The sequence below is a fragment of the Lemur catta genome, chromosome 13 (genome assembly GCF_020740605.2).
Source record: "Lemur catta isolate mLemCat1 chromosome 13, mLemCat1.pri, whole genome shotgun sequence".
Classification (NCBI taxonomy): Eukaryota; Metazoa; Chordata; class Mammalia; order Primates; family Lemuridae; genus Lemur; species Lemur catta.
The window spans coordinates 81,610,172-81,623,805 of NC_059140.1; the positions used below are offsets into that span (position 1 = coordinate 81,610,172).

At 43.6% G+C, this 13,634-nt stretch overlaps 1 protein-coding gene across 1 annotated transcript in view; it reads right to left on the minus strand.

Annotated features, from left to right (window-relative positions):
• The window catches only part of PARP4 (poly(ADP-ribose) polymerase family member 4), a 72,148-nt gene extending 59,092 nt beyond the window's left edge, over positions 1–13,056 (minus strand). The window contains exons 1-6 of the mRNA XM_045567011.1: positions 12,916–13,056; positions 7,517–7,649; positions 5,128–5,329; positions 2,625–2,691; positions 1,543–1,618; positions 334–447 (exon numbers count right to left, since the gene is read on the minus strand). Of these exons, the coding sequence (XP_045422967.1) occupies positions 334–447; positions 1,543–1,618; positions 2,625–2,691; positions 5,128–5,329; positions 7,517–7,648 (591 nt within the window). The 5' untranslated portion in view covers position 7,649; positions 12,916–13,056. The remainder of the gene's footprint in view (positions 1–333; positions 448–1,542; positions 1,619–2,624; positions 2,692–5,127; positions 5,330–7,516; positions 7,650–12,915) is intronic.
• Positions 13,057–13,634: the final 578 nt, after the last annotated feature.

Genomic DNA, 13,634 nt, shown 5'->3' on the forward strand with positions numbered 1-13,634 from the left:
GTCCTTATAAGAAGAGGAGATTAGGACACAGATTCCCACAGAGGGAGACCAGGTGCGGACACAGCAAGAAGGGGGCCGTCTGCAAGCCAAGGAGAGCGGCCTCAAAGAAATCAACCGTGCTGCACCTTGACCTTGGACTTCTAGCCTTCAGCACTGCAAGAAAGAAACGTGTTGTCTGAGCCCTCAGGCTATGGTGTTTGTTGCGGCAGCCTGAGCTAAGATACCAGGTAAGAAGAAAAAGGTTAGCAGGCTGCCTGGTTCCTTGACCAACTTTAAGGAAACTATTTATGAACAGGGGAAGATAAACACAGGAGTCAACATAAACAGCATTACCTGCATGCCGTCCGCCAGGAGGAAGTGCGTGGATATCAGAAAAGGATGGTCCCCGGGGTCCTGGGAGCACTGCAGCTCCACCACCACAGCTTCCCGGCCTCCCTCCACCCCCACCTGAAAAACAGGACGTGGTTTCAGAAGCCGCGCTAGGGAAATAACAAATCTCACGCGTCATCTGGAAATGTTGATTATAATTATCAAGTAATGCATGTTCTCAACACATTAGATTTATAATTTAGAAAATACAGAAAAGTATCAAGAACAAAATTTAAATAATGTCCGGGCGAGGTGGCTCACGCCTATATTCCTGGCATTCTGGGAAGCTGAGGTGGGAGGATGGTTTGAGCTCAGGAGTTCAAGACTCTGTCTCAAAAAAAAAAAAAAAAATCACCTGAAATCCTACTATAGATATATAATCACTTTTAATATTTTGGTATTTTTCCCTCCTTTATTTTCACTATAGATATATCTGTATACTGTACTGTATGGCACTAATGTTGATTTTCATTTGTGTGACTTTGTTAAAAAAATTTTTGTTTTTCTTTTCAATGCAAAAGGAATGGGAAATTCGACATGGTGTAAATACTTACTAAGTCTACCCTTTCCAAATACTAGAAACTGTTAATATCACGGAAGAGGAGTACTTTTTTTTTTTTTTTTTTGAGACAGAGTCTTGCTCTGTTGTCCAAGCTAGAATGCAGTGGTGTCATCATAGCTCACCGCAACCTCAAACTCCTGGGCTCAAGTGATCCTCCTGCCTCAGCCTCCCCAGTAGCTGGGACTACAGGCTCGAACCACTCAGCCCAACTAATTTTTCTATTTTTAGTAGAGACAGGGTCTCAGTCTTGTTCAGGCTGGTCTTGAACTCCTGACCTCAAGCAATCCTCCTGGCTCCGCCTCCCAGAGTGCTAGGATTACAGGTGTGAGTCACCGTACCCAGCCAAGGACTTTTATTTTCAATGCCATGCTAATACGTTACACTGCTTAAAATTTTTAAACGAGCATGCATTACTCTTATAATAGAAAATTAAACATTAAATTTTAAACACCAAGCTTTTCTTGACTATTAAAAATCAACTCATATTTTAAGGAATATCTGATATTCAAGATATGCACAATTTTTCAAAACAATGAGAAAATGTACAGGAAAAACACTTGTGATATACTCAAACAGTTTGGTTTTTCGCTAGATAGAAATCAGACTCTTACTTTTTCCAAGGTGTTATATTTTGCAACTTCAAAATCTTGAGGAAAATGAGAAATTTCAACATCTTCTGTATAAATCCTGAAGTGAGTACAGCGTATAATTAAAATTTTTACATTAAAATGGACTTCAGGCTAAACATAAAATTTATCTTGTAGATCTCCTAATTCCTTACGAAACACATTATGAGTCTCTAACGCCTCCTCAGGTATCCTAGAAATGGTTCAAGGACCCTGTGATGGGAGCTGGATTCTTCCTCTGCACAATTCCCAGCTCTGACGGCCCCCGGAGGGTGCGCGGCAGGGGCAGGACGGGAACCGCCGCCCCCGGAGACAGGCCGCGGTGCTGCCCTGGGCTCTGACCCGCAGGAGCCCTGTCACGCCTCTCGGGACCACAGTCAACTCCTCTTTAAAACAAGGAGTCAGATTGCTCAGATCTGCATTTTTTATTCTGGATTTTGTTCTCTTTAAACACTAACACCATGGAATAAGATCGAATGTGGTGTCTAATTAACGCTGCAGTTCTGGTAAGCTTTACGAAGCCATATATAACTATAGATTTACATACTCCATTTGAGGAAAGTTGTTATTTCCACTTTTGAAAATATCAGGTAAAGAGTAACAAACCTTTTTTTTTTTTTTAAGAGACAGGGTCTCGCTCTGTCACCCAGGCTGGACTGGGAACACTATAACAGCTCACTGTAGCCTCAAACTCCCGGGCTCAAGCAATCCTCCCACCTCAGCCTCCCAAAGTGCTGGGATTACAGACACGAGCCACCACACCCGCCCAAACTGTCTTTACTCTAAAGGCTGCTCGGTAAAATCACAGAGTGAGCAGGCTGCCCAAATCTTACTGCCAGTGCCTTTTCTTTTGCAAAATCAATTAATCTAATCATTACATTCAAGCTCATATAATACTGAGAAGATGAAAATAATTACCACTATACTAGTTGAAGTAAAAAGTCTTAAATAAATAAATACTAAAGAGTTAAACAAAATAAAATACTACAAAAGTCTACAAATAGTATTTTAGTACTGTGCTTGAGGTTTACAAAACATTTGAGTCCTACAGATCAGAAGTAAGTTACTTAGTGAATTCCACAATGTTTTTCTTCTCTGAGGCACCGTCCAGGGATAGATCGTCTGTTTTCACTTCTAGGATTAAAGCAAACAAAACACTTGTTTACTGCTCAAAGGTTTATCATAATGAGTTCACCTAACTGCTGAATTGTTAAGATTCATGGATATAGACCATATTTGCTATGCTATTGTGATTTAGCCATAGTTATTGCTAATTAAGGACGATACCAGTAAAAGAGGAAGGTGTATAAGATAGAACATATCCTAATCCCATTTTAATAGGCATATGAGGAGAATTCTAACTAGTATTATTTGCAACTCTGTTTTAGAGTGGCACTTTTCTGAAGAGTATGGTAAGCACAGTTATAAAATGCATTTCTAATATACTACAGGATCAGAATGAGTTCCTAAGAGTCCTCAGGTCACAAATGAAGGAGCTGTGGATGTTCTAGTTTATAGAGACGGGAAATTCAAGGGCTCTTTGTGAGCTTTTGCTTCATATTTTTCTTATAGAAGAGTTGTAACACCATAGCATCATGATATATAGGAATAACTTTTTTTTTTTTTTTTGAGACAGAGTCTCGCTCTGTTGCCCGGGCTAGAATGAGTGCCGTGGCGTCAGCCTAGCTCACAGCAACCTCAAACTCCTGGGCTTAAGCATCCTCCTGCCTCAGCCTCCCCAGTAGCTGGGACTACAGGCATGTGCCACCATGCCCGGCTAATTTTTTCTATATATATTTTTAGTTGGCCAAATAATTTCTTTCTATTTTTAGTAGAGATGGGGTCTCGCTCTTGCTCAGGCTGGTCTCGAACTCCTGAACTCGAGCGATCCACCCGCCTCGGCCTCCCAGAGAGCTAGGATTAAAGGCGTGAGCCACCGCGCCCGACCAAGAATAACTCTTTTAATGCAAGCATTTCTTTCCAGTTTTAATTATACTACCAAGATTTCAAACATCATCAGTGTATTTGCAGTAATCTGAAACTGAATAAACTATTCTGAATGTTGAACGAAATGTTTTCAGTCTGAAAGAAGTCTACTGTTCTCCCTATTTATGTTTTAATCACCATTTTCTGAGACAGCAAGAAAGTCTGATGACTGGAGCAGCATTTCTGGGTGACTGCTTGCCTGAAGAGGGTTCACCCTTCCATGTGATTATGATATCTAACATATGCCATATGCTTATTCCAGCTTAATATATATCAGAACTGCTTGGGGTTTTTTTAAGACAGGGTCCCACTCTGTCACCCAGGTAGAATGCAGTGATATCATCACAGCTCACTGCAACCTCAAACTCCTGGGCTCAAGCAATGCTCCTGCCTCAGCCTCCCGCATAGCTGAGACTACAGGTGTGCACCACCATACCTGGCTAATTATTCTATTTTTTGTAGAGACAGGGTCTAGCTATGTTGGTCTCGAACTCCTGGCCTCAAGTGATCATCTCACCTTGACATCCCAAAGTGCTAAGATTAAAGGGGTGTGCCACCGTGCCTGGCCCAGAACTGCTTGATTTTTGATGTGACTCATGAGGAGTGCATTTCTCTATGTCCAAAGCCTTTCTTCTTGGCCAGATTCCAAAATAAAAATCTGGGTTTATAAAGGAGTTTCTTTTGAGAAATCAACTTCTTTAGAAAAATGCTGGTCATAAACTTTCTAGCCATTAAGTTGTGGTAATAATTTTTTAACACAAAGACTCCCCACCCACTCCCTGGTTAAAATGACAATCAAGTTTTCTGAGATGATTAGTGTTTTTGTGGTAAGCTTCAATCTGACCACACTAAACTCAGTATTAAGAAATCTATTTCTATTGCTAAAGTAGTCTTTTGTCCCTCACTATTTCACTGTCCATTTTCTGAGGTACTAAGATGTCTAATTGTTTTCTGTTTTTTTTTTTTTTTAAAAACAAGAGTCTCACTCTGTTAGCTGGGCTAGAGTGCCACGGCATCAGCCTAGCTCACAGCAACCTCAAACTTTTGGGATCAAGCAATCCTCCTGCCTCAGCCTCCCAAGTAGCTGGGACTACAGGCATGTGCCACCATGCCCAGCTAATTTTTTCTATATATACTTTTTAGTTGTTCAGATAATTTCTTTCTATTTTTAGTAGAGACGGGGTCTCGCTCTTGCTCAGGCTGGTCTCAAACTCCTGACCTCGATTGATCCTCCCGCCTCGGCCTCCCAGAGTGCTAGGATGACAGGTGTGAGCCACCGCACCTGGCCCCGGCTAATTTTTTATATATATATTTTTAGTTGTCCAGCTAATTTCTTTTTTTTTTTTTTTCAGTAGAGATGGGGTCTCACTCTTGCTCAGGCTGGTCTCGAACACCTGAGTTCAAGTGATCCACCCGCCTCAGCCTCCCAGAGTGCTAAGATGACAGGCATGAGCCACCATGCCCGGCCCATCTAATTGTTTTTATAGTATTTCTAGACAATTCTCTGTCTCTAATATCTCCAACAAACCCCAGTGTTTATTATAGCACCTGTAACACATCAAGTGCTTGCTGTGACATACTTACCAGAACTGCTCGCCTTTTGATCAGGACATGGTGTGATGTCCAGTGACTGCCTGGGATCATAATTCTCTACATCCAAGAGTCTCCTTTCTTTGACAGATTCCCATATAAAATCTGGGTTTGCTATATGAATGTGGTTCTTTTGGATAGAGTTCAATTGATATTGACTCAGAACATCAGCATTGTCTAAGATTATATGTGTGCACTAAGAAAAACAGAGAAGAAAAAAAAGAGTCAATCCATTATACAATAGTAAAAACAAAATTTAAATAATTTGTATCTGTAATCTCTACCCTTAAAAAGTCTTATTTTAAAGTTGTTCATAATAATTTTCTCAGATTTCTAAAATATTTATAAATAATACAATTTCTAATTATGTAAAAATTTTAACAATCAACAGTTTTTAAAGAATATTGAGATCAATGTACCATAATTGGTTAACCAACCCTAGTGGTTATTTCTAGATTTTCACTATTGTAAACAATGCTGTGAGGAACATCTTCATGTACACATCTTTGTGCACTTGTTCAATTATTTCCTTAGGAGTGGAAAGGGAGGTTCAACACTTATTTTTTATTTATTTTGTGAATTTGTAATTTTGTTTAGTTTTGGATAAATAGTACATGCACATTGTAGAATGTCTAAAAAGTACAATGATAATAAGGTATGTTAACTTCTTCCCCACTGTTGTTCCCAGTTCCTCTCCCCAGAGGCACCAGCTATAACTAGCTGCTCATGCATCTTCCCAGAGCTAGTCTACATGTAGACAAATGGGGGCACACTATAATATTTACACTCTTCTGAACTTTTCCACTTTATTTATCTTGGTGATCATTCCTTATCATTATACACAGAGCTGTCTCCTTCTTTATAATGTTGGTATACCACTTTAAATGCTTATACACGTTGACAAAAAAAACTGCCAAAAGGTTGCACTCACAATATGTGAGAGCTTTGAAAAAGAAGAGAGCATGTTGGCAATTCTCCACCAGGAGGCAACTGAGAAGGCACAGCAGGTACGAATTCCTCACTGGTCCACAAAGGTGGTGAGACAGGTGAGTGAGGGCAGCAGTATGAGGGAGGGAAATAGGGATAGCCCATCTTTGGTATTCAGCTCGAGTTGAATGCACTTCACAGAACAGATGAGGCTCACTGTGGCCAAGACCCAGCGCTGAGGTCCAGGAAGGGGCAGGCCAAGTCAGCCCCTCAATCCATCAGTGACGGAAGGGCCAACCACAGGGGCAGGCAGCCCTGGCACCTGACGCTTTTGGACTTCAATTTTTACTTCTTACAATGAGGTGGTTAAAAAAGAGGAGGTTCACCTTAATTATTTCCAAGATTTCATCCATCTGTGAAATTCTGTATCTGTCAGGCCTACAGTTCATTTCAAGAGATGGAAGGTGGCTTAGCCTTTAAACAAATAAAACAAGCAGCACAAGCTACACCACAAAGATCAGTCTGCACGACATGTCTTTCTGCCCCTGGGAGCCTCACTTATAAACGTCATTCCAGGGTGGATACACTAGAGAGTCACTACGGTGTGGTTTTTGCAAATGCTGTGCACTATGACTTTTCGCATTCAAGAATAGATGTGGCTGGCCTGAAATTCTTTCTATGTTTTAAAATAATAATGAGTGTATGTTATTTTTTACAGCAATAACAATAACAAGTCACCAGCACACCATGCTTGGTCCAGACAGTGTCTCGACAAACAGCGCCTACAGCTTGTGCTGAGTCTGTGGAGGCTGAGAAAGAAAAGTGGCGCAGAGCAGCCGGAGGAATGTGAGGGAGAGATAAAAATAAAATCCTAAGCGCCCAACTGACTGAACAGACCCCCTCTTGGCAAGGGGATCCCAGAAAAAGCTTAAAACTGAGTTCCTGGCCATGACAGGCAGGAGGTCAGATACGCCTCATTGTACCCCCTCCCTTGCTAACCAGAAACTGAGGGCCACACGGAAACCAGCCCTTTAGAAGGGCTTGCTTCCTTCTGATCTCAACCCACCTCCTGACTGCACCTCCCTTTTTGTGGTTTCCACAATTGACCAGTGTTCCTCCCTGGTCTGACACCATCTACCATGGAGTGGTTCTGGTCAGTCTACTGGGGCTGTGTACAGAGGCTGAAATTCTTTCTAGTTTTGTCTTTGGCTGGGCTCTAATAATACCTGCTTCATGAGGCATGTGGAATGACTGTCTCGCAGCTTGGGGGACCGCTGGGCCTCCTATGCCTCTCTGGGCCCAGCCTCTCACAGGGCTGCAGCGGAGTTTCTCCGGCTGTGGCTCACGGCTCACTCACTGTCTCCTGCTGCCAATCCTCTCTGCTTTCTCTTCTAACCCAGACCCACGTTCAACACATGATGTTTATCATACAGCACTTTATGAGATTTGGAAATACCTGAGGATTTAATAAAAGGGAAAACTTTCCCCCATTTTCCGTGATGTCAGTTTGTAGCTTTTTCTTCTGCTGCCGAGGTAAGGACTTGACTTTCAAACAGAAGGTACAATTTGCAAAGATTCCCACAGTCATCCTGTAGGAGAAAAAGTTTCAAGTCATTGTTTTAAGGAGTCTCTTTTAAGTAACTATAATTACAGTGAATTTAGAATTGTTCTACATGCAAAGTGTTGGGAAATTGGGCATGATTTTAAACACACTGCAATCACGTCAAAGCAAAAACCGAACGCCATCCTAGCTTGCAATATGTGTTGGCTTTAGAATCATTTCTAGCTTTCACGGCTAATATTATGATACCAAAAATATCTTTGTACAGCTCATAATATACATCTTAATGAAAACATGACAGATTTCAGTTACAGATCAAGTGTGTGGCTCAAAAACACGGAAGCATTTATTTGTAATTTAAAATTGGAATTATGTGATAGTGAAACCATGGGCTTTTATGTATAATTCTATGAATTCAAAGAGACTCACTAGTTACGCGAGTTTCTGTTAAGCCATTCTGGAGAAGAACTGAATAATAACTGGTAACAAAAACATACAACTTAAGGGGAATGTGTGTGTGTACACACACACTAGAATGCATTGGAGGTGAATTCTTTTACTGTACCACACATTCTCACATATAGAAAAGAATTTCTTCTAAGAAAAACAAGCATATTTTGAATTGAAATGTGTACTTAACAATAAACTAATAAATGGTGAGATGTGAGATTTAACTCCCAGTAGCTGTGTGTCACTTTTTAGGGGCCGGAGTTCCGTCTCACGGGTTCCCCGAAGCAGGCCATGGCACTGGAGTGGTGCTCGCGGTGACAGGCTGCGCAGGTGGCCCGGAGGAGCGCCCCGCGACACTGGCCACTCGCCACTCGTCGCTCGGGAGGGCGCTCTGCTGTCCTGCGGTGCTCTGCCTGCGGTGGGGTGGCCGTCGGCTCCCCCAGCCCGAGTCCCCGCCCAACCCTTCCCCTGGGGGTGCTGGCACCCATTCCCCGAGGCTCCCAGTTGGGGACGCAGGGCCACCTCCCGGACACCCCCCACCTTCAGTTCTGTCCCTGCCCCAGAGGGCGCCTCATCCCCAACCTGGGCGACCCAGCTGGCTCTTGGCAATGGACGCGGCTGTCCCGATGGCCTCTCAAGCTGCCCGGTGCCATCCTTGACTCCAGGCACCCCCAACCCCTCCGCTGGCCGCATCTCCAGCCATGGCCGCCCCGAAATGCAGCCTTTTTCTACCCGCTTGTCCACGCCACTGCCACCCTGACCCACGTCCCGGTCCGTGGAGTCCTGACTCGACCCCAACTTCGGCACACTGTAGTTTGAAGAATCTTGTTTTGTGAAAATCATATTTCAATTAAAATACAAATTGCTTATCATGGTTCAAGGGCCAGCAGGTGTCTGCAGCCTCACCCTGCCAGCTGCTCAGCCTCACCCTCCCTGCCCTCTGTCCCGCTCTGTCGCGGCCACACGGCTGTTCCTTCAGGGGGGTGAAACCCAAAGCTTGGTCCTCTAGGCCTTCACACATGCCAGCCCTTCTCCCTGGAACCCATAACCCACCCCACCCCACACTGTATCCCCCCAACCCAAGGCATAGGGCACTCACGTCCACTGAATGAATAAATTCGTTCACATTCTTTTCCTATGCGTTCTGGTTAAACTGAAGTACCTGCATTTAACGCTGCCTTTCCATAACATTAACATTTACTAATTTCATATTTGTTCATTGCCTCTTACATTCAGATTGATTAATAACTAGCATCTGTTTGTAGATAGGAAGGATAAGATATTAGACCACACTATTTAGGATAATCTATCCTACTCTTAATCTCTGGTAGTTAAAAACCAGACAAAACACTAACACTTTTAATCTTTAACAATGTTCAGGACAGTCCCTATGTGACACCACACCTCTGCCTATGCTGGCCAAGGCCCACCTGCAGATCTGTTCCGGGTGTGCTCTTAAGTCATGTGACCTGTTTTCTTTTAAAAATGTTTTCTAGAAAAGCAATTCATGCTCAACTGTGGAAAATTCAGAACTGAATTAACAACAAAATAATCTCAAAACCCAGAGGCCCCGTTAACATCTTGTTTTGCTTTTTTCTTCCAGGCTGTTTTCTAGGTCTATGTGCTGTAACAGACACATCACCATCACAATGAAATCATCCTGCATATGTAACACTAGTCCCACGGTTGTCAGTCAGCATCGCATCTTTAGCATTTTGTCATTAAACATTCTTGGAAAACACTTTTAATAGAGGCTGTATTTGGTGTGTACCATAAATAAAAGATTTCTTTATTGTTGGAAAATTAAATCATTTCTATAATAATTTTTAGTATCAAAAAAAGCTGTGATGATCATCCTTATGTGCAAACCTTTGTTTGCATCGCCAGTGATCATCTTCAAAAACAAATACTTAAGTAGAACTACCAACAAAGAGTTTGAATAATTTTTTTATATTAAACATTAACCACTATTAAGGAAAAAAAAAGCACCCAAAGTAATGGAAATGTTCAAAATTAGACTATGGTGATGGTGCACAACAATAATTTACCAAAAAAATTGGTAAATTATTAAAAGTCTTAGAATTGTACAATTAAGATGGGTGAACGTAATCATGTTAATTATACCTTAAAAAAGGTTTTTAATAGTTTTTTTATTATTACATAATAGTTGTACATATTTATGGGTCAACAAAGTTGTTTTTAAAAAAGTACCTGATCCCTCCATCCATAAATAACCCACTATTGATATTTTTATGTATTTCTTTCTGCTATTATTCTTTCCTATGTCATTATATTTTATAAATTACTTATTAATATTGTATATTTAATTTTACAGCCAGTTGTTTTTATTTAACTTTTAATGAGAATTTTCCTATGTCACTATTCTTTGAAGGTATTTGTAGTGGCTATATAAGTTTTGCATTTATTTCATTCTTCGTAAGTCATCAGATATTTGGTTATTTAAAACTGTTCACTATTTGTTAGGTTTGTTCCAGGTGGGAACCCAAAAAGTATACATAGGACAGAATGTGGTTAATGCAAAACTTAGGCTTGTAAAACAATAGCTGCAGGAGTCTGGAGAGTCCCCGGACTTTATAAATCTAACAGACAGCTGCAGCCAGCATTCCTCCCTGACAGGGACAAAGTTTATCCCTCCCTAGCTCTCCTGATAAGGACAATGTCAGAGCTGAAGGATGGATGTGACCGGAGAAGGGGTCCTAGGAGTTGGATATTTGAAGAAAAATTTATTACAAGCAGCTGTTCTGGTCCACTTACTTACTCCCCCTGAAAAAACCCTCTATAAAACCCAAGGCTCTCCCCTTTTCTCTTGTGGGCGCTTTTTGGCCCCACCCATCTGCAACCAGATGTTCAAAATAAACAACATTTTGCTATAATTGAGGCTTCATGTGTGTCTCTTTCCACTCCGGACCTAACACTATTAAAAATATACTTTGAGGAAGATGTGTATACATACATTTTTGGCCAAATCTCCACCATTGTTTCCTTAGAATAGATGGCCAGAAGTGGAATTACTGATTCAAAGAGTATAAACATTTTTCAGCCTTTTCTTTATTTGTGGTAAAATATACACAACATAAAATTTGCCATCTTATACTCTTAAGTGCACAGTTCAGTGACATTAAGTACATTTACATAGCTATGAAACCAGAGTATAAACATTTTAAACATAAATCTCTGGCCTGTTCTTAGCATGCGAGGCTACGTAGTGAGTATGGAAACACTTTGAGTTTTGTGAAATCTCAAGTCAGGCCTTGACTTCTGTCTTCCTGCAGATTCTCTCAAGTCTCTCAAATGCCAGACCCCTTCTGGGTTAACAGCTTCCTAACAGACATGCGCCACCAGTCTTTTCTTTCTTCCAAAGCATTCCCTAAACAGACGTCATTCATGTTTTCACCAGTCCTGGCTGCATATATATCCAGGCCAGGGGCTAGTTATCCTAAGGCAAATCCGCACAGGCCACTCCAGTTTGTCCCCTTCCTGGGTCCTTCCTAAAACATTTACTGAGCATCTTCTATGTAAAGAAAGTAGGGCACAGCCCCAGCTCCTGAGAAACTCTTGGCACTTCCCCTCCAATTCCAGGCTACTATACTCATAAACCACTGCTGCAGTTGAAATTAAGAGGCTTCCCGCCTCACAGGTCCTGGTCTCTACTGCTGGCATGTCCTCTAAGAAAGCCCCGGGCTCCCCATCCAGAAAATCTTCCTCCGATTGCCCAGATTTGGGCCTCCTGGAATAACCCTGGAGCTTTGATCACACACCTCTACAATCATTGGCTGTTCTCCATTCTTAACGTCAATTTCTCCAACGTGGGTCAATCCTACGTGAGGGGCAGTGCCTTGTTTATATGCCTGGAATCCAGACCATTTTTGATACACAGTGGGCATTCAAAAAATGCTTACTTACTCTTTTATGCATCAATTAAACCCCAGGATTTTAGAAAAGCCTCTGACACTCCATGCATATTTGGACTGAAATGGCATCAATACCACACCCACCAAATGTGATTATTAAGCCCTTAAAAAGCAAGGGTACTGCTTCGGTTTCACTCCCCATGGGATACAGTAACTCTAAACACACAGAGAGCTCCTAATAAATGCTCACTGAACAAATGATCAAGTCAAATATAATACAACAAATTGCCACACGCACATATTCAAAAGTGAATTTCTCCTCTGTCATAATACCATGCATGGAATATTGCCCTCTATTTATTGTCATTTAGCAGTCCAGAATCGAAAGGGCTTGAGCTTGACTATTGAGCGGCGCCCTGGTTTTCTAGAAGTTGTGATCTACCAGCTCCCTCCCTGGATGACTCATTCAACATTCCCGTAGGAATTGTTTAACTGAGTCGCAGGTTTTCAACTTTGGACCTAGAGAAGCGCATTGTTTCTACCCCGGTGCTCCCAATTACGAGGTCAGATGCTATTTCCTGATTCTTCACCAAACCGCCATGATTCCGCGCAAGTTCCCTCCGAAGCCTCCTGACTTTCCGAAAGACGAGCCGTCTGGACGACGCCCTGGCGCGGGGAGCGCCGCGTCCTCCTGCGACCTGCTCATTTCCCGAGCACGGCAGGGGTCGGGACACTCTGGCCCGAGCGCGGCTCCCGTGGACGATCTCCCGAAGCCCCCAGTGTCCCGTCGCCGCAGGGCAGAGCGGAGCGACCGCGACACGCGCGAGGGCCGGCGGACCCCCGGCACCGACGGCTGCGCCACCGCGGTCAGCAAGGCGCCACCTCCAGGCCAGAGCCACGGAGACCCTCACCGCGCACGGTCTCCGCGGGGACCGGCCTGGCACCCCCTGGCGCCCCGCGGCCCCCGCGCACCTGCTGAGGATCCGGCTCGCTCCGGGGCCCCCAGTTCTGGGTCCTCGACGCTCCCGGCGCCCCCGATCCCGGGCACTCCCCGCTCCGCCGCTTCCGGACTCCGGGCTCCCGGGCCTCCGGCGCGGCCAGGCGGGCGGGGCCGGGCGACGGCGGCCAGAACCCGCCCTGCACCGCGGGCCGGGCGCCCCCAGCCGGGACGTTAGGCCCCGCCAGGCGCGGGGCGGGACCGGCGCAGGCCGGGTTTTTCCTTCCGGGATTCGCCGGAGGATCAAGGCTGGGCGTCAGTTTCACCTTTCGGGCAGGACCTGGCCCACGAGGATAACTCCCAAGTTCGAGTCTGGGAGAGGTGGGTGGGTGGATGGTGCTGTTATTAACTGAGAAACGGCAGGAATCCCCAGGGTGGGAAAGAAGATTTCGGGAAGGTTTGAGATTGAGGAAACAGGAGAGTAAGACAATAAACTTAATTTAGGACTTCCTGGGTTTGAAGTTCGCGGTAGTGCTTGTAAATAGTGCACATCTGTCATTCAAAAGAGGTGGCGGCTGGAGATAGGGATCTAAGAATGCTGAGTAGGAAGTAAAGTAATGGGAAAGAATCAGATTCCCAGGAACGGGCTTGGCGGAATCAGCGGGGGAAAAAAAATTAAATTAAAAATAAAAAAGAATCAGATTCCCAGGATACTGAATGAAATGAGACGAGAAGGAATAGAATAGAAGATTTA